The sequence below is a fragment of the Equus quagga genome, chromosome 10, assembly GCF_021613505.1.
Source record: "Equus quagga isolate Etosha38 chromosome 10, UCLA_HA_Equagga_1.0, whole genome shotgun sequence".
In the NCBI taxonomy this organism is placed as follows: domain Eukaryota; kingdom Metazoa; phylum Chordata; class Mammalia; order Perissodactyla; family Equidae; genus Equus; species Equus quagga.
The window spans coordinates 24,429,353-24,450,250 of record NC_060276.1 but is presented as its reverse complement, the minus strand read 5'-3'; the positions used below and the strand labels follow the sequence as shown (position 1 = coordinate 24,450,250).

The 20,898-nt window shown below is 39.9% G+C and overlaps 1 protein-coding gene across 1 annotated transcript in view; it reads right to left on the bottom strand.

Annotated features, from left to right (window-relative positions):
* TENM1 (teneurin transmembrane protein 1) overlaps positions 1-20,898 on the bottom strand; it is a 526,446-nt gene that overhangs the window by 54,410 nt on the left and 451,138 nt on the right. The window contains exon 23 of the mRNA XM_046672513.1: positions 18,365-18,519. Coding sequence (XP_046528469.1) covers positions 18,365-18,519 — 155 coding nt within the window. The remainder of the gene's footprint in view (positions 1-18,364; positions 18,520-20,898) is intronic.

The following is a 20,898-nucleotide window of genomic DNA, read 5'->3' as shown; positions in this document are numbered from 1 at the left end:
TATGGTTAAACTGGTCTAGCAAATTTCTAGTTTTACATCTCTGGATAGATCACCGGGGTTCGCAAAATTAAATTAAAATAATTAATGTCATAAAGTGACTGACACATGTGGCAAAGTCCACTAAGGCAGCCCTTTGTTAAGAAGATGACTAATTGCTTAAACGTAATGATTAACCTGACACTTTCTTGATTACCCAGGGCTCAATCTTTAGGTACCTTAAGCTGCTTTCAAGCTCCATGACTTACTCAGATTCAACTTTTCTCCATTATACTGTAAATGCTTGTTTGCATTCCTCTGTTCTCCATTAGGTCTTTGAGTCCTCAAGGGCAGGGGTGAGGTCTGATTCATTTTTGTATTCCCGGTACCTCGTATTACAGTTGGCAAATGTTTACTGAATGAAAACATTAGTGCTTCATTGACTGTAACATTTTCAGTCCATGAAAGCATTAAAAAAATATAAAATGCAAATAGGCTCTAAGAAAAACTAATTTTCATCAACATGTTTGAGTCAATAAATCTGAGTTTCCAGACACCCACTGAGGTTAGTGGGAGTTGCCATACTTCCTCAATCTTAAGAAGTGTATTTCCCGCTCCCACCATATTTTAACTTTTCTGAAGTGAGGATGTGTCCTATAACCAATGCGTACATTTAATGGAGCATTTCTCCCCATCTCCCAAAGTTGTCAAATTGATGGTATGTCTTATGATCCATGGTATCTTAGAATTGAGGAAATGTAGTATTCCCATTTTAGTCTGCAGACTTTGGGGATCCTCTAGACTCTTTCAAGGAGCTCTGTGGGTTCAAAACTATTTTTTGAATAATACCATTTGCCTTTTATACTTTCTCATGAGTGTACAGTGGAGTTTTCTAGAGGGTACCTGAGGCTAATCTATCTTTGTGTTTAAAAAATGCATACTTTTAATTTCTAATAAGGTAAATACTGATAGATAAGACCCACATACAGAAAAAATCTTTAAGGTCCCCAACAATGTTTAGGAGTGTAAAGGGGTCCCTATGCCAAAAAGCTTGAGAATGGTTGTCCTAGAGAAAGAAACAGTGAAGGAAACCATTCTGTTATTTAAGAGTTTCATTCAAGCACGTATCCCTTCCAAGATGGTTCCTGGGCCCATAAGCTCTGTCCAAAAGCAAACTGACAGAGTGGCTGAAAATCTTTACTTCCTCCAGAGACCCAAGGCCTAACGGGTGCTATAAAAGTTTGTTCTTACAGGCTCCCTCGGAGCAATCAGCACGTACGTACTCTCTATGAGTCTGCTGTGTAATTGACACTACCTCATCTTAATAACAGGCATAATTGCTCTGAGTTTCCGTCGACCCTTTCTTGCATCTCCTCTCTGAAGCCTCAATTTTGGAAATGGCACTGGTGAATATACAGAATGTTTAACCACTCCCAGTTTTCAATTTACAGTCAAAGTCATTTATCAGCAGGAGATGAAGGCCCAGTGTGAAAACTACAGAATGTCCTTCAGACTCCACAGCCAATTTGTTTAGGTACCTTAAGCTGCTGTAAATTTGATTGTTATTGTAAGAAGAACATATTGTACATGATGCTACTTGCGGGTTTACTATTTGTATCTCTCTGTATCTTGGGTTTTACCATTATGTTAGAGTCAAAGAACTTAACCTTTTCAGCACTTCTGCAGGTGGGGAGAGAAACATGTTTACCATTTTTTTTTTCTTTTGAGTCTCTATTTCAATTTAATTTTACATGTATTTATTAAATACCTACTGTATATCCAGCACGGTGGGAGATACACATACAGAAGAGGAGACAACTAGAGAACAGTGCAAGGTAACATGAAATCAAATGTGAGGCCAGGTGATGAGCCTATAGATTCTGAGAGAATTCAGAGTAAGGAGAGGACCACTATGGGACTTCATGAAGGAGGAGGTGAGGGTCTTGCCCTCCTGAGAGCCAAGGCTTTGCCTACAAAGGAGCCAGAGACTTAGAAGAAGCCCCTGGAATCATTTTTCAGAATTTCTTCCTGTTGAGAAGTTGCAGAAACTTGTCTGTTGCAGGTTGTTAATATTACAGTATTGGCTCAACAGGATATACCAAGCTTCCAATTCCCTCTGGCACCTAAAGCAATTTACAGGCCAGAAGTATGACTGCACGGCTTTTATGAAATGGTCTGATTTCATTGATCAGCCACTCCGAGATTATGTTTTCATTTCTGTAGCTACTGCTAACCCTTCTTTCCTGTATAATATTTCAGGAAGGAATTATTAAAAAATTTCACCATGGAGATGTTAAGATATAAGTGGGTAGGGTTCTGAATGGGAAGAGAAATATTACAACTCATGATTGCTCTACTCAAAAGTTCATTTCAAGTTAGATTAGAATTCCACAGATTGTCTCTCTTATCTTAACTCTGTAATGTTTCCAAATGATAAGGACACTAATAAGACCAGATGGTCTAATGAACATTTAGAGGGAAGATTTAACCGGTCCTATTTTCATTAGGCCTCCAGTGTGCTTCCGGGTTTTGCTCACCACTTCCCTGTGTGTAATACAAAACAGCATGCACTCAACAGATGGCCCAGCTCAGGCTTCATGCTCCCAGAACTCTGGAGACTGGCCACCTGACCACTTACCATGTGTACAGAATCATTTAAGGAAGCAGGCACGCTACGGAACTGAGCCTGAACAAAAGCAAAAAATGGTGATGAATACTGAGTACCCGAGCTTCAACAAGAGGGGAGTCAGAATTACTCTCACAAACACACTGAGCAGCTCTGGTTGAAGTCTCCCAATAACAGCTTCTCATGGATTCAGTAATGATGAAATCCTCTGTGGCAAACAGTCCACTTTAATTAATGTTTCATCCAAACTGTAAGCATATCTGAGTGACTCCAGCAGCAGCAATGACATGGAAATCTAACACTTCATTGCACAGTGTGCTAGTTTTTAAGCTATTGTCTCACAGTTCCAATCTTGTCCCTTTAAAGATGTTGCTCTGTGATGCTGGAGTTGGGACTCTGCAAACTACATTTCTCTTTTGCCAGCTGGATTTCTGGTAGGTCCCAACAATATGGCAAATAAAAGGATTCTGGGAAGCTAGAAGAGGAAGAAGGGATTTGCTCCTTCCTGCTTGCTTTCTGTTCTGGTCAGCATTGCTGCAACGGCAGCTCTTCATCCTGGCAGCAGTAGCTGGCTGCACTTTCCAGTTCCTTTCCATACTGCAAGAATTGGTCTCACCACGCCCACTCAGAGGTCCTGGAAGCAGCCGACTGGCATCCTCTTCTCAGAAGAGTAGGTCCCACCTCGATGGAGGAAATCCTCCATCTTTCTAGGTTCTGACAATTCCAACCTCTTTCCTTTGTTTCCCCAGCCCTAGAGGTGGTGGCTGCCTCCTGCAGATATTATCTCTCTTTTTTCTCAACCCTCTAATACCCCTGTAGCCCATTACCTATATGAAATTTTCTCTGTTAAAATAACTAATGTGGTTTCTGTTTTTCTGGGTGGATCTTGACTGATATTCACAGCACGAATCCGTATATAAGCACAGAGGAAGAACAATACGCATTGTAGGTGAGCCGTAATAGAAAACTAGTAAAGGTGAACAAGAACCAGCAAAGACTATCTTGGCCCCAGAGAACTTAATAGTCACTAGTATCCTCTGTGTGTCTAATGGCCTATAAAGCTGCCATTTCCAGAAAACATCTATATAAAATAAATCCACTTTGCTTGGACTCTATGAAGTTGATTGTGATTGGCTTTATCCAGAGCTTCTGTGATTCTCTGAAACAACCATGTTGATGTCATTATTCTCTAGAAACTTCTCATTCTTTTGATTTTTGAGGCTGATTTTATGATGGATCATGCCATGCTCCCATATGCCTTTTGGAGACAGAATGCTGTACCAAATGGTTCAGAAGGTTGGCCTATGACAACACTTCCTGTGTGCTTAGAATTTACTTATAAATAATAACACGTCGGTATTTACTACTAAATATCTTTTATATTCCCTTTTGCTGCGAGTCTCCTTGTCAGACATTGGGCTTGCTCCTTCAGGATCCTCTTCTCTTTGATTTGGAGTTGGAAGTGTATTCTGAGGTGGACCAAATAAACGCCTGCTCTTCTTACATATCTCAAGGTAAACAACTCTCAACAGGTATAGCCTGTTGGTAAATGTTTTATATGTCCCTGTGTTCACTTTTCCAAATATGCTAACTTTTGCATGAAATGATGACATTCCTGATCACAGTCAATAGAACTTTCTCTCTGAGTTGTGCTTCCATTGAACACAGACGGGGTTGGCACTGGTTCATGCACTTTCCCCTCCCACAGTTAACCGAGAGTGGGGCTATGTTTAAAGGCATGGTCTGAAATAGGGTTAGGCCAACTGGCTTACACTGGAAAATAGCCCAGGATATTGGCCGTATAAGCCCTAGATGCTAACCACTGAATTTACCAACTAGATATTTCTGTCTCTTAGAGAGTTTCAGGTTTATTTCAGGTCATGGCGCCTGCCGAGCAAAATCTGTGGAAGACTGAGTGGTTCAAAAGTAGTTTGCAAGCTTCGCATCTTGTGACTCTCCCTGAACTTTGAAGATGCTTTTCCTCTGGTGCTTAATAGTTTTAATAAGAGCTAACGTGCCATTGTCCTTTGTGTGGAAAGAGGACACTGCTGAGGGAGTTTTATTTATGTGATAAATTATGTTTTCGATATAGCATTGAGCACGGTACTTGACTTTTATTTTAAGGTCCCTGACAACTCTGGCTATTTGCTTGTGTGCAGACATTTCAACAGAATTTGGATATCCTGGAGTTGAATCTGTTGGCCTGCTATTCTTTACTTCTTATATAAACAGCCCGAGCTGTCATTTTGGAGGGAACCATGCAAATATCTCTGATAATAGGTTATTATTCTATGATTGTGATTTTACCCAAGACACGTAGGCCTGAAAAGTACAGTTTAAAAAAGCGAGTTTAAATGAATTTGGAGAAGAGAAATGATATTTAAAGGAATTCTGTGGGTCATCTTAGTGCAATGCTTTTCCCAGCTTATCATTTTGTTAAATTTGGGTTTTCTATATATTAAAATTTTTTAAAACGGATTGACATACTTGGAGCCTGAATATCTTAATAAAAACAGAAGGGTCATTGGATAGACAAAGCAGCTCATAGACTAAACTTGCTTCAAAAATCCTAAGACATTGCTTTCTTCTTATGAATACATCCGCCTCATACTTCTTTCCTTTTGATTTCCCACTTAGCTGGGAGCCTCTTTGTTTTGTCTTAGGAAAGTCATATTCTTCATATTGACTTAGATAAACTCTGTCTTCTTACTTATCTACTCTCATGTTTAATTTTTTGTGAAATTGAGCCACCTAGGATGGCTACGGGCCACCCACTGAATGAACTGCTCTTTTACCTCTTGATTTCAAATTCACAGTTGTATGAAACCCACACTACATTCCAGCCTTAGCTCCATAGTCAGCATGACACCTCTGGAAAGTAGAAAGAAAATGAAGGATTTGGGGCACCATTCAATGACTATAGTGACCATCCTTTAAGTGATCTAGACAGAGCTTCACATCAGCATTAGGCAGATGACACATTCTGTGAAGGTCATAGCAGATTAAGACCAGTCTTTGGAGCACATGCTTGTTACAGCCCATCAAACTCATCTACGGGTATACGCATGCCTCTCTGCAAAAGGTGCACCTACGTACAAAGGACAGAAGGGAAAATCACACAATTTCCATAGCAGTTCCAAACTTTGTCCTTTTTATCTTGGTTCTGTAAATTATCAATTCAATTCTCTGTTTTGTGAATGGAAGGTCAAATATTACTACTGCTGCTCCTGCTGCTGCTACTACTACTGCTATTAATTTATTGAGCAGTCATGAGCGAGATACTTTGCTAAGATATATATATATATATATATATGTATATATATATATATATACATATATATATATTAGCTCATTTAATACTCAGAACTTCCCTATGGAGGAAGGTAACATCATCTCCACTTACAGATAAGGAATTTTTCCCAGGGACACACATCTAGCAAGTGGTGGACCCAGGACTCAAACCCAGGTAGTCTGTGTTCCCAACCACTATGCTTTACCGCCTTTTTATATTGGCATAACTATGAAGGAGAGTCTACCTAGAGGCCTGATTTTGTCTCTTGCACCCTCTGCTAAAGGATTAGAGAAAGGTTTGGCTCTCCTTTGCAGTTCCAGAAGGAGTTTTCCTGCATTTGTCAGAGCAAGGAGAGTAGGTTTGGACTGAATGAGCAATAAATAACATTATCCAGGAATGCATTTAAATTAGAGATGGACAACCACAGATATTACAAAATCAGAATAACCACCTTGCAGATTTATTTTGTTCTTGTGTCCTCCCATTTTAGCAAGTGTATGATGAATCAACAGAAAATTTTTCCTGAAGATGCCAATTAACATCTTACATCATCCCTTATATTTATAAAGCAGTTCATACTTTTCCAAGTGTTTTCACATTAAAAAAAGTGAGGACACTTAATCAACAATTGAGTCATTTATTGAATTAGCCTTCATAAGGAGGAATAATTAGCTGGCTCTAAAATTCTAGTGTCTGTTTTCCAAGTGTAGTGCTGAATATGAAATTACAGAGAAACCTCTTTCGGGTCAAGAAGTAGACAAAAATAATTTAATTTTTTTTCTATATCGCCGTATTTCAGAGGAGAACAGAATAAATGATTCAAAAATAGATGCTCTTTTTCTAAAATATAGAAATGGCAACTAACAGTAGTGTTTATTTAGCATTACTATGTAATTTTCAGCCATAAACTCTAATGGATCGCTCATTTACAGGTGAGCAACGTGGAGAGCCAATAGACTCCCAGAGAAAACTTTTTTAATGGTTCTTGGTGCTGCTGTCAAATCAGAGTCTGAGCAACATTAACTGCCATCTCATGCTCTGTTACAGCATAATTTGACTGCTATATGGATTGAGGTTTGTGCCACCTTCCTTTCACATGCCACCCACTTAAGTGCTGTGGCAAATGAACACATAAAAGCCAAGGTTACATGTAACACCAATGTGACCTCTCTCTTCACGTCTGATCAACACTAACAATTTACAGTTGCAAGTGTCTTTCAAAAAACAAAGTTCTTTCATATTTGTTTTCTTGTTTAACTATCATGACAACCTTAGAAGACAATACATGTTTTTATCCCACTTTTTACTGTTGAAGAAGCTCAAACACAGAGATCTTAAGTAACTTGCCTGAGGTCACACTGCTAATAAATGGCAGAATCTGGACTCACACCCCGAACTGTCTATGTTCTTTCTACTAGACGTGCTATCTTGTTCAAGGAGAAGTGGGTGATGAGGCAGCTGTCTAGAGAACTTTGGTAAAATATGCCCTAGTGCTCCTGAAGAAATGAATAATTATTCCAAGCTTACGAATATGTCTGTTAGCAAGTTTGCTCCTTTTTTTCAATAGCCATCACTTTCTAATTAAATACTTCTGCATTTAAGGTTATTGATATATTGAAGTCTTTGAGAAGAGCATGGCTAAGTTAGCAGTGCCTTCCTGCCATGGTTGATGTAGACTGAGCTCCCTCTTTACCTTGTAGAGACTAGTACTTCCCCCACTCCCATTTCTACATTTAGAGTATGAGCCTTTGGATCAGCAGGAGGAACTGGCTGTGACTGATGTGGATTAACTGAGTGCACGTGGCTCAAAAGAATAGAGCAGAGCATTGCTGATTTAGGATGCTTACATTTGCACTGCTACAACAACCAATTGCTGAGCAGTTAGGTTCCTGCGCTATTGATGTTATCCAGGCCTGAGAACAGTGAAAGAAAATGGAAAAATCCATTGGAGGTTTGGTTGGTATGAGTTTATTATTATTATTGTCAAAAAAACACATAAACATAAAATTTACAGTCTTAATCATTTTCAACTGTACAGTTCAGTAGTGTTAAGTATATTCATATTGTTGTGCAACAGATCTCTAGAGCTTTTACATCCTGCAACACTGAAACTCTATACCCATTAAACACTAATTCCCTCTCCCCTCTGTAGCCATCTTTCTGTTTTCTGTTTCTCTGGTTTTGACTACCTTAGATACTTCATATAAGTGGAATCATACAGTATTCGTCTTTTTGTGACCCATTTATTTCAACTTGCATAATGTCCTCAAGGGTAATTCACCGTTGTGGGATGTGACAAGATTTCCTTCTTTTTAAAGTCTGCATAGTATTCTATTGTATGTATTGTGGGGAACTGGTCTTGGCCACGCCAAGATATGTCTCTTTGGCATGAGGATTATTTGAGGCTGATTGCTTTTGATAAACTGGGACAGGGAAGGAGACTCTGAGGGGTGGAACTTGCTTACCCTTTGTTAGGGCACATTTACATTGTAAAGGAAATCTCTATCTGTAAAGGTGCCTTCCTCTCTGGACCAGGAAGAAGAAAGGGGATGACCTTGTCTCTAGGAACTCTTAATTAATGCCAAAGGCAAGGACTTAAATCTGCATTTGTTTATTGTGCTTGTCTGGTAACCTCCTGTAACTGACTTCCCTCCCCCTCCCAACGTCAGCATTCCCTTAAGGATTAAGCATCTTTCCTTATGCTAGGAACTGATTGCCGCACTCACCTGTGACCACCCAGCTTGAGACAATAGACTTGCCTCCTGCTACGCCCACCGAGATAGCAGACCCACTATCTGCCGTGTCCATCAAGCGCTGTGCCGACAGGGCAATCTTGTGACTGTTGTGGGAGGGACATTTCAATCATATGTGAAATATCCTGCTTGGGGGTATATAACCACTCTGTGCACCCCACTTCTTCGGTGCCCTTTCTTCCTTTGGGCAGAGAGGCCCTGGGCCATGGTCCTCATAAAGCTTTGTTTAATTTCTCTTGCTATTCTGTCTCATGTGAATTTAATTCATTCTCCGGCCAGATGAACCCACATTAGGTAGAGGAAAAGTCTTCCTCCCCTACAGTATATACCAGGTTTTCTTTATCCTGGTATGAGTTTTCATGTCATGTGATCCATTATTTGGTGGTCACTATAGAAGTGGTTGATTCAGTTGGTTAAACTGACCATGACTAAATTGGATAAAATAAATGATTGGCACACGGGTTATGAAATAACTTTTTTAGTTTCATTTTGCTACTCCCTGGGCCTTGTTAATCTGCTGTTTGAGCCATTCTCCACTCCCTTTTGTCACCTCTTTTTGACTCTCACTAGCTGTGCCTGCTGTCCACTGGTGTTGCTAGCCCCTGATAGAACTGTGTACAGATACTTCAGATAAGTTGCTTTCATCTTCCCTGTCTTGCTGTTTACCTGCAGCTCACTCCTTCCTTCTATCCCATTTCCCTCTGTCTGAATTGTCGAGTGTGGCCACAGACCTTTTCTTTGCTTTCACAGTGAGATGGGTTCCATAGCCGTTGAAGTATTGGGAGGGTGTGATGGGGTGGAGGTGGTGAGATTATCTCTGGAGGCAAGAACTTTTAAAATAAACTTTCTTTTTTTCCCCTGGGGATCCCTTTATTTAAGCAAACTTATTATAATTCAGATTTTCTTGATTCCCTACAGAGCTTCAGAAAACTCAGAAGTCTGTCCCTGCGGGGAATTTCACTTATAATGGCCTTCAATAGAAAGATCTAATTCTGTTCTTTCTCAGTGTGCACATGGGAGAGTGATGGTAGTGCGCAAAGAACGGCAAGTAACCCCTGAAGAACTCAAGTTTCAATATCATCCATTTCACTCAGGGTGATAGAGGACATTCTGTAGACATGAAAGGGTTGGCAAGGGAGAAAGGAAGAGACAATGAGAGACATTAGGCAAGAGTTTGAGAAGGGGGAAAGAAGATGCTTTTTCTGTTATAAAGCTATTGTTTCTTTTATTTTTCCTCCCCTGATTGCTATAACTTTTCATGCCTGGATGTTATTATATACATTTTTTCAAAACCACAGAAAAATGCTGAATCCACTTGTATAAAGTTGAATTGACATGTAGATTTTGGAGAGGAGGCTTTATATTTCCTCTTCTATTCAGTTGTGGTTAATTTATCTGAAGCTTGCAAAAAATTCTAAGGAGAATGGAAAATGGCCTTTTCTGTTATGTAGAGAGTGGAAGACAACCAGGGGAGGGAGAGATCTGCCTGGGGCAGGTGGTGTAATGCTGATGCATGAGAGAGGGGAAGTTTTGTTTTCCTTGTTAAGGTGAATGACCACAAAGAACATTGATTCAAAGTTACTAAAGTCCAAAATGGGTTCAAGGGACTGTAAAAGAGCACCTAAATTCTTTAAACTGAGTTCAAGTTTCCCGACCAGGAAGAATTACCTGTTAGAGACAACTTGCAAATGGGTTTTTAGAACCATTTTTTGTGACTGTTGAGAAATAGTGGGCAGTAGAAGACGTGCTTGAAAATTAGAGATGGCTAAACCTAGTTCCAACTTCAAGAAGAATCAGAAGATATGCCCCACGAACTCCAGGGAGGGAACCTGATGTTGATTCGCAAAAGATCCTTGAATGTGTTATTAAATAACTGTTTGTTAGTTCTTAGATGAGGAAGTGGTGTTTATAGATACTATGACTGGAAATAAATTATGTCAAGGGATTTTTATTTCTTTTTAAACAGAGTTACCAACCTCATAAAGTTTCTCATGGATACCTTTGGGGATAAGTTGGGGGAAATAGAGGCGAGGGTAGTGGCTTTCAAACTTGTTTTGACTGTACTCTCGGTTAGAAATATATTTTACACCATTATCCAGGATACACAATTGAAATAAAAGTTTCATGAAAGATAATTACTTACTTACCCTTAATACACAGGATGTAGTCTGAATTTTTTTGTTCTATTTCTTTGTTTTTTAAAGCTGGTCAGAGGCCATTATGTTGATTTTCTGATCTACTATGAAACACAACTCATAGGTGATAGTTCAAACAAACAGGTTCATAACCTAACAGATAACTAGTCTAGTGGTGCCACAATTTCATCCTGGCCTATCTATCCATCAACTTTATCATCAGTGAAGACAAAGAAAGCATTCATCAAATCCATAGGTGACACAAGGCTGGGAAGGATAGTGAAGATATTGGGTAATAACAGAAGAATACAAAGATATGGACTGAATATATTGAGATGGAATTGAATACAGACTAATGTAAGATCTTGCACTATGATGCAAATAACCAGCTGTGCAAGTACAAGATGAGGAGATGGGGGACGAGAGTCGTGAAGTTTTAGTACTCTGTAATCACATCTTACATCAGAAGTGTCCAAAAATCCAATTCAACTTTAGCTATGATTTCTCAATCTGTGCTTTTTATTTCCTTAGCATTTTGAAAAAGTCCCTTGGGGGTCACCATGTGAACTACCATTGAGTGGGAGTGAGCCCGAATAAGGAAGATTCTGGGATACTATTTCTTCTTTGAATCTGCTGTTTGCATCAGTTTTATAAATGGGGACTTATTTTGTTTGAAGTAAACGTTCTTTGGCAAAAGTCCTTTTGAAAACCACCAGACAAAATGAACAGAAACAGAGAATATAGAAAGAGGGTTGTGATACTCTCCATCCTACCTCTGAGTTAGAGCACATCTGGATTATTTCATTCATTTCTGGAAGCTTCGCTTTCAAAGAGATGTAGATAAATGGGAAAATGTTCAGAGAAGAGTGATGAGAATGGAGAAGGAACTCAAAACCATGCCAAGTGAGATACAGTTCAATCAACTGGGGATGTGACTTAGGAGGCCTGAGAGAGTTGTTCACATAGACTGAGAAGGCTGTCATGTGGAGAAGGCAGTCTGATACACCAGTTTGGTGAAAAGAATGTGAACTTTGGCATCAGGTCGACCAAGTTCAAATTTCAACTCTGCCACTTTCTGGTTGTGAGACCTTGACCAAGTTACTCAACTCCTCTGAACCTTGTTTTTCATGTTTATTAAGAATAGGGGAACATAATACTTACCTTGATGGATTATCATGAGAATTAAATAAGATAACATATATGAAAGTACCTAGTATAGTGCTTGGTTCATAGAAAACAGATTAAATTAATAACACAGGGCCTAAAGAACTGCAGTAAGACTAGATGGTGAAAGTTAAAGGAAGATTAAAAAGTTAAAGTTAAAGGAATCCCAGGAGAGCTTTCCATCAGTCAGAGACATTCAAAGATGGAATGAGCTGCCTGGAGGAGGTAGGGAGTTCTTCATCACGAGGCATTGAGGAGAGGTTGGACTGTTGCTATGAGAATATTCTGGAGGAAAGTCCAACATCAAATGACTGGAAAGAGGAATAGGATTCCCAGTAGACTAGCTCAGTAGGTTAAATGCACGGGGCCAAAGTTTGCTCCTCCAAAGAACCAGTTACTGTCCTTCCTTCATAACCGTGGATGACGCCTCCCTCCACCTGTTAAGCCCATCTGACAAATGGGTGCTTTTGGGAACCACTGGGGAATATACAGATGATCCAACAAGCATTTATGGAGGACTGGTTATATATTGGACACTCTAGACAAACACCTCAAAGCGGGTGCCTTATGGACAGTGGTTCAACAGGATTATTTGTGCATACAAGGTCCATGTTGCTTGTGTATCTGCTATTAGGCTGATTTTGGGGAGAGCATTTGGCTGGCTCCAAGGAGTAAATCAATTCTCAAATTTGCTATCATACCAAGACACTTGGTCTAACTCCCAATTCCATTCTAGTCAGGCACGAGATGGAAGTGAATTACCAGAGCAGGATGATTCAAAAGCAGCAACAGAAATAAAGATCCCAATCTCTTCATAATCAACTCATCTCCTGAAGTGAAAGGCCTGGTTGTTTATAGCGGTGATTACAAAGGGCAGTTATGCTTCAGAGTTTATACCAAGAGTTCAGTTTCACATTTCAGTAAATCAAAAAAGATATTGATTTTGAACAAATGGCTGATTTTATTGTCAAAGTAAATTTCATTTCTGGAGATGATTAGATTTTATTAAACTATTTCCTAAGTGCCACAAAACGCACATTCTGTGAATAAATAGCATATTCCTCAACCAAATGACATTTTTCACCCACTAAATACGATGATATTTGGTCATCTCCAATTGTGGTTGAAAATGTAGAAGTTGGAAAAATGTACAGTAGGGGTCAGAAAGTTTGTGCTCGAATCTTGGTTCTATCACTTAATAGCTCTATTGTCATAGCACAATATAGAATCTTTCTGACAACAGTTTTCTCTCTGTGGGTGGGGATAATTATATCTACCTTTCAGGGGTGGCTGGGTTGTGGAGATAAAATGGAACAGTGTGAATGAGATGCTTAGAACAGTTCCTGGCACATAGTAAGCTCTCAATAAGTGGTAGCAGTTATTCTTAGAATCACCATAGGGAGACATCATGATCTACTGAAGATTAGGGTAAGCTATCGAGGACTGATTCTTCCCAGGGCTCAGGTTTGCCTCAGAAAAGCGCAGAAGATAAAAGTAAGTAAGAAAGAGAGGACTGTTCTCTGCATCACTTCCCAGCTTCCAAATGTACTATGGTAGCGCGGATGGGCCCACCCTTGTTTGGGATCTTTTAGTTTTGAAATGTAGGAAAAGTAACAAGGAACTTTAGGACTTGTTTCTGTGTATTCTGTGTATTTCTGTAGTGAAATCTTCATGGAGTTGGAAGGGACCTTGAGAAAACAGTTGATCCATCTTCTTGACTCCAGAGAGGTCTGTATTTCGACATTCATAGATTATTGCCATCCAACATTTGCTTTAAAAGTTTCAAAAGGTGGGGACTGTTTAAGATCTTTTGATAATGTATGATGCTGCCACATGGTCTTAGAATCAGTAAGCTCTTCAAAAGGTCTGATTCAAATCTTCATGCTGCAGCACAGGCCTCTATTTTCTCTCCTGTCTGTTCCTGTCAGCAGAATCTGTGTGTTCTCATTTAGACATTTGTCTCCACCCTTACCCATCAATATATTTTGATTTACTGAAATATGAAACTGAGCACTGTGTAAGCTCAGCTGGATCACTGTAAGTACTACTATAAACAACTGGGGCTTTGCTCTGGGAAGGTGTTATGAAGCTCCCTACTCAGCTTGCTTCCCTCTAGCTGAAGACAGTCCATGTTCTTAAGCGCAGTCATAGGAAATATAGGTCCCTATTATGCCACAGTTTTCTAAAGAGACAGGGGAAACTCTGGCTATAGAGGCTGAGCATCTGGGAAGCTGTGCCACACACTGGCTTCCTCCTGGTAGACACTCTATCCACTCATCTGTCTGATTTCATTCCAGTGCTCCAAGTTTCGTCCTCTCGTGCCACGCCTGGGTGCTGATTTGCACACACCTGCGAGCTGATTTACTTCCATGGCAAAGCCTCCCCTGCCCAGCTAAACATCTCAAAAGAGTGAACTATTTTCACTCTCCCCTTTTCCTCACCTCCCACTCTACCACAGCAATCTGACTCCACTTAATTAGCACTCTACCAAAGCCACTCTTATCAGAGTCACAAATGCTGTCAAACCAAATAGCTTCTTAAAAAAACACCTCATTTTACATGACCTCTAAGCAGCATTTGATATTAACCATTCCTTTCCTTTTGAAAAGCTTGTTTCCCTTGGCTTTTTTGAAACACACGTTCCTGGTTTTCCTCCCACCTGTCAGGTCTCTTCCTCTCAGCCCCTTTATGGGCTCCCATTCCTCAGCCTTCTCCTGAATACCGATATCCTTGGAGTTTGGTCTTAAGCTTTTCCTTTTTTTAAATGCTATGCACCCTCCCTGGAGGATTTCATCTACTCCCCTATTTGTCATCACCATGTGTAAACTGATGATCTCAAATCTAATCTCCATTTCAGGCCTTGAGCTTTAGACCTATATCCAATTGCCTGCCAAATATATTTACCTGAATGTACATTGGCACCTCAAACTCAGCATGCCCCATACTGAACCCATCATGTACCTCTCACCCAAACCTGCTTCTCCTCCACTTATGTTCCTTATCTCAGTAAGTGGTACCACCACACAAGAACTTCCTTAATTCCGGAATTAAGTCAGCCAGCAAGTTCTTTGATTTTAGCTCCAATATTTCTCTAATCTGTCTGGCTTTCTTAATCCATACTGCTAACACTTTAGATTTTTTTTTTATTTTTTCCTTTTTCTCCCCAAAGCCCCCCAGTACATAGTTGTATATTCTTCGTTGTGGGTCCTTCTAGTTGTGGCATATGGGACACTGCCTCAGCGTGGTTTGATGAGCAGTGCCATGTCCGCGCCCAGGATTCAAACCAACGAAACACTGGGCCGCCTGCAGCGGAGCACGCCAACTTAACCACTCGGCCACGGGGCCAGCCCCCATACTGCTAACACTTTAGATTTGGCCATTATCATTGCTTGCCTATGCGACCCAGATAAAGCTGAGAAACTTCATGGTCAGTGTCATCACAGAGTTGTATCCCAAAGAAATATCATCTGTACATCCAGAAAAACATTGGAAAGCAATTTAATTTATATGGAAGTCCCATGAAAAGGTGCTAATCATTTATATATTGATGTTTCGTCCTTGTCACATTTATATTACTTCAAATGTCTCTTAAGTGGTCTCACTGCCTCTAACACTGCTTCTCTCCACTCAGTTCTCTATAGTACAGCTAATGATCTTTTAAAAATGAATTTCCAAGCTTAATACTATTTTAAAAATGCATTTCTCTGCTTGATGCTATTATTGGCTCTCCATTGTCCACTCTATCATGTTTATAAGTTCCTTTACCATATCATCTCCACTTACCTCTCTAGCTTCATCTGTCACTACTTCTCCATATTCTTTGCACCATGGTGTCCTCTTGGTATCAGTATACATGTTAACTGTGCCTGTTGAGCACTTACTATGCATGTCCAAAGAACATACAGTCTACCTTGGGAGGCTAGTTGGACACACTGTTTGGCCACAGAGAACAGATTACATATTAAACGTGGTAATATTAAATTTCAGTAAGAGAAGGAGACAACAGTGAGAACTTGAACCATTAGGGGAGGGTCCCATGGAAAAGGTGAGGTGTGAGGAGGGTGGGGAATGGGATTTGGACCAGTAGATATAAATTTCAGACTGAGGAAATAGGGCCATGAGAAGCAGGCACCTAATAAAGGTGGAGGGTCATAATCTGGACACCGAGGTAGCGATCAGTAAGGACTTACTGTTCTGTGCCAGCCTAAAAGGAAAAACCCTAGTTACTCTTTAGGGTGCTTCAAGCACGAAACAGGAAAAGGTGGACAGCAGCAGAGATAGCTGCCAAATAACTTGGACATGAAGCCTGCTTTCTTTCCCAGTCAGTCCTGCTGGTTTTTAACACCCACCACCCACCTCACCCCCCCACTCAACTCCGCATCCCCCCCGTCAAAAAAAAAACACAAAAAACTACTGTTTTTCCAAAGCTGAAGTTGTATAAGGAAAAGGGAAGGGGGAGTGTCAGGAGAATTGAAGCCTGGAATGAAATGCCACAGGGAAAATGTGCTCCGGGTTACCAGGGCTCCTGTTCAATGGGCTGTACTCTACATCCCAACCTGAGAGAGACGAGGTAGCTTTGATGGTGGCAATTATGGCTTGCAAAGCGTCATGTGAGAAAGAACCCTTCTCATGGTGCTGAGGATCATATGTTTGCTCTATTTAGACAAAGAATTCTCTCTTCAGCATAAGTTTTCCACACAGAAACAGATAAGTTGTTTAGAGTTGACTGATTGCAACACTAAGCGTCCTAATTTAAGTTAAAAATATCCCACAAGTGAATCATATACGTGCATCTTATCTCTTTCGTCCCCCTCCTCCATATAAACACACTCACACCCTTCCTTACTGCCATAAATAATGCTCCTTTTCCTTGCCTTCTGCAGGATTTTGCACCATGGAAAGTTAGGCTGCTCTAGGACTTGATAGCCTGATCCACCCAAATCTCTCTTAAGAATGGTTCATTCACTTTGTAAATTTTCCAGGCCTTCCACTTCCCACTTGATTTTTGTAGTTGACTATATTTGACCATTTTCTGAGTTTCTGGGGTGAGGCAGGGGCACATAGAGAAGAAGTAACCCCCAAATAGGCGCATTTCTAGTATTTTATGCATGGAGGATGGAGATGGGAGGGGACATTAGAGCTAATGACTAAAGCAAGGTTTCTGAGTGGTATATTCACTTTACTTTCCTTGTTATCATAGCTTTCAGGTGATATGAAGAATGAAGCAACAGAATTATTCTAACTGTGGAGAATATCACTAGTTTCCTATCCAACAGCAATCCTCCATTCCTTGTTAACAGACCCCTGATTTTGGCTCAAGAATTAGGTAGCAATGTGCTCAGGGAAGGTGACCCAGTTCCAGAGGGTCTGAATCTGTTTTGGAGATCTCATTTCCTCTTTGCTAGTGATTGGTGAAGGCATGGGCATATGAGTTGATTCTAGCCAATGTGACACAAGAAGGAAATCTCTTGACACCTTTGCCTACCTCTGGTCATCTCACTATGTGAGATAATGAAACATTGTTTAAATTACTTTTAGATACATATTTTACTATTTGCAGTCAAAACCATCCTCCCTGATACATCTAACCAATCCTAAAACTCTCAACTTCTACTCTAATTCATTTGAAAAGATTATCTGATAATCTACTTCATCAGAGTCAAATATTTGTGGAATATTAGACCTTGAAAGTCCCTTTGAGGATTGTCTAGTCTATTCTCTCATTTTACACACCAACCTCTTGTGTCTGCAGAATCAAAAAGACATCCACAGGCTGCTGGGACTGTGCTGCATGCTCCTTAATCTTTCTTCATGTCTAATCCTAATTTTGTAGAATTGTGGTAAAACTAGAATTTTGGACCCAGGTGAGAGTTACACTGAATTTCCCCTTTTATTCTCACTGGCAAAAAGCTCTAGTGAATAAATGTAAAATAGATCTCAGAGGGAATATTACTTTTACTTAAAACTTTCAAACACCCTAGAGATAGCAATTTTCATACACATGAATAGGAAGTCATGCTCATATACTCATTAAGAAATATTTCTAAAGACTTTAGTAGTCAATACTTTTCCAAATGTGAGTTATTGTATTATTTAAAAATAATAAAATTATATATCTTGGAAAATATTCAATAAATGAGATTGGCCTTACACTCTAATTAATTCAAATTTGAGAGACTTTACCCCAATTCTTATGCCAGTATTCCACCTAGCATCACTCCCCTCCCAGCTTACCATTTTCTCCCAATTTAGTTTTTCTGAGGAAGAAAAAAGTAAGTTACATAAAGAGAAACTTCTGCTACCTGGTGTTATAATAGATACACCAGGCTTCCTTTCTACCCAATTTCTGTATGAGAAAATTGTTATCCATTTCCATGATGCCAAATAGTGATAACACTTGAAAACCATTGGTGCCTACCTGAGTGATGTCCATTCCTGAGTCACAGCTCAGTGGCTGTGTGGAAGTCAGACCGTTTGAGCCAATTACAGTTGTGATCACAGCATTCTCATCAATTCTTCGAATCATAGTGCCATCCACAAAGTAAATGAATCCATGCCTATCAACTGTGATGCCTGTTGGGAAAGAGCAAATGAGCATTAGTAGTCTAGTGGGCCACATTTGCACCAAGATCAGTATTTTGAAAGAAGCCATAGAAATGGAAAGTCATTGTAAAGACATATGGATTCAATTTTGCTCAGCACAGACAGGACAGTAATGGGAGAGGTTTGTTTGGACACACATTCACTTCTTTGTGTATTGAGAAGAAATGACAAAATGTAACATGCAGAGATAAAGCCAGGTCTAATAATTTTGTGTTGCCCAGTTTTACCTTTCCAACCCCCTGCTACTTGCTTATCCCCACAAAAAGAAAAAAAGTCCTCTTTAAGATAAATGGGAAAAGACAGAGGAGGCAGCATATGTTACATTTCTTTTAGGGTGCAGATGAACAGGCCACTGCTTATTTTCATAGTTGCATTAGAAATAACTGACTTGGAAAGCATTAAAATGATTTTCATCAATTCACACTCAGTTAACAGAGTCTATAATAATTCTGATAAACTGGACTGAGTTTTTTCTCTGTCTTATCCATTAAGAGGAGGATTGGAGAGCAAAATCATGGTGTCACAAAGGGAATGGTTAAACTTCTAGGAAAAATAAAAGCCAATAAAATCCTCACAGTAGTAGTTTTTACACACTATGTTAATCACATCCTGGTTTCTTGGAAAATGTAGAATAGCAATTAGAAGGCTTGGGTTCTAATACTTGGTATACCACTTACAACTGATGTGTGACTTTGATTGAGTCATTCGTCTCTCCAAGTTTCAGCCTCCTCTTTGATAAGATATGCAAAAGAATACCCGCCTGTGATATTATGATTTATAATAAGAAATATATATATTTTGTCTGCATCCTCATTTCTAGCACAGAGCACCAAAAACTCTTGGAATTTCCTAAGTGGCAAGAGAGATAAAGGTGTATTTTGTTATGTTAATAAAATGACTTTGGATCGCATCTAAGGATGAGGGTTGGTTGCCAGGAGAACCAACCATGTGATTAGATGGTTGGAACTTTCAGTCCTACCCTCTGATTTCTAGGGAGGGGAGAACGCTGGTGGTTGAATCAATTGCCAATGGCCAATGATGTAATCAATCATGCCTCTGTAATGAAGCCTCTATAAAAACCAAAAAGATGTGATTCAGAGGGCTTCTGGGTTGGCAAACACGTGGCAAGTTGGGGAGAGTGACACATCTGGAGTGGGCATGGAAACTCCTCATCCCTTCCCTACACCTTGCCGTATGCGTCTCTTCCATCTGGCTGTTCCTGAGCTATATCCTTTTATAATAAACCGGTAATACAGTAACTAAACCGTTTCTCTGAGTTCTGTGAGTCTCTGTAGCAAATTAATTGAAACCGAGGAGGGGGTCCTTGGCACCTCCAATCTACAGTTGGTCGGTTAGAAACACAGGTGACACCCTGGACTTTTGAGTGGAGTCTGAAGTAGGGGGAAGTCTTGTAGGACTGAACCCTTAATCTGTGGGATCAGATTCTATCTCTGGGTAGGTAGTGTCAGAACTGAGCTGAATTGTAGGCTATCCAGCTGGTGTTGGAGAATTGCTCGTTGGTGGTGTAGGGGAAACTATGCCCCCAAGCTGGAAATTGGTGTTAGATAATCTTTCCCTGCCTTACCTAGCTAAGGTGACCAACTATCTTGGTTTGCCTGGCAGTGAGGCAAAGTTCAGCTTTAAAACTGGGATAGTCCTGGACAAACTTGGGTGAGCTGGTTATTCGACACCTAGGTTGTCAGAAGTATCATATGAAATAATACATTTAAAAAGTGTCAGACACATATAAAGAACATATGGCTCAACTCCTGCTTTCCTTGGTGCTTTTGACAGTGCTCTTGAAAATAACCACACGGCATCACTTTAAAACTCGTCTACAATTTAGTCTTCTCCCACCTCTCCTTTATTCAGACCTCGTGAAACTCAGAATGTATGTTAAAGTTAGGAACATCTGTGATAACAAGTATGTCCTATTAGTGTGTGTGTGTGGGCATGCACGCACACCACTCTAATTTTCCTTGCAGAGTGAACTCATCTAAGGACAGTTTATAAGCTCAACTTAATAAACTGCTTTTAGATGAGCCAATTCGTTGGCAGGAGGTTAATATTAAGACTCAGCTTTATAGTGTACTTTGATTAATCCTGATGTTCCTCATGAAGTATGAATCCTTAACATCTATAAAAGTCACAGATTCATTTCAACATCCCCTGAACGCCTCTAAAGACATCTATGTTTTGGTGAGCTCTCCAAGGAAATCAGCATGTCCAAACAAGGGAAATTCCATGTCAATAAGCCCCTTTCTCATTTTTAGAGGTATAAGGACCTTTAAGGAGGTTTTTAAAAAAGACTTTTAAGATTGAGTATGTCAAGGGATGACGGCACTTGAA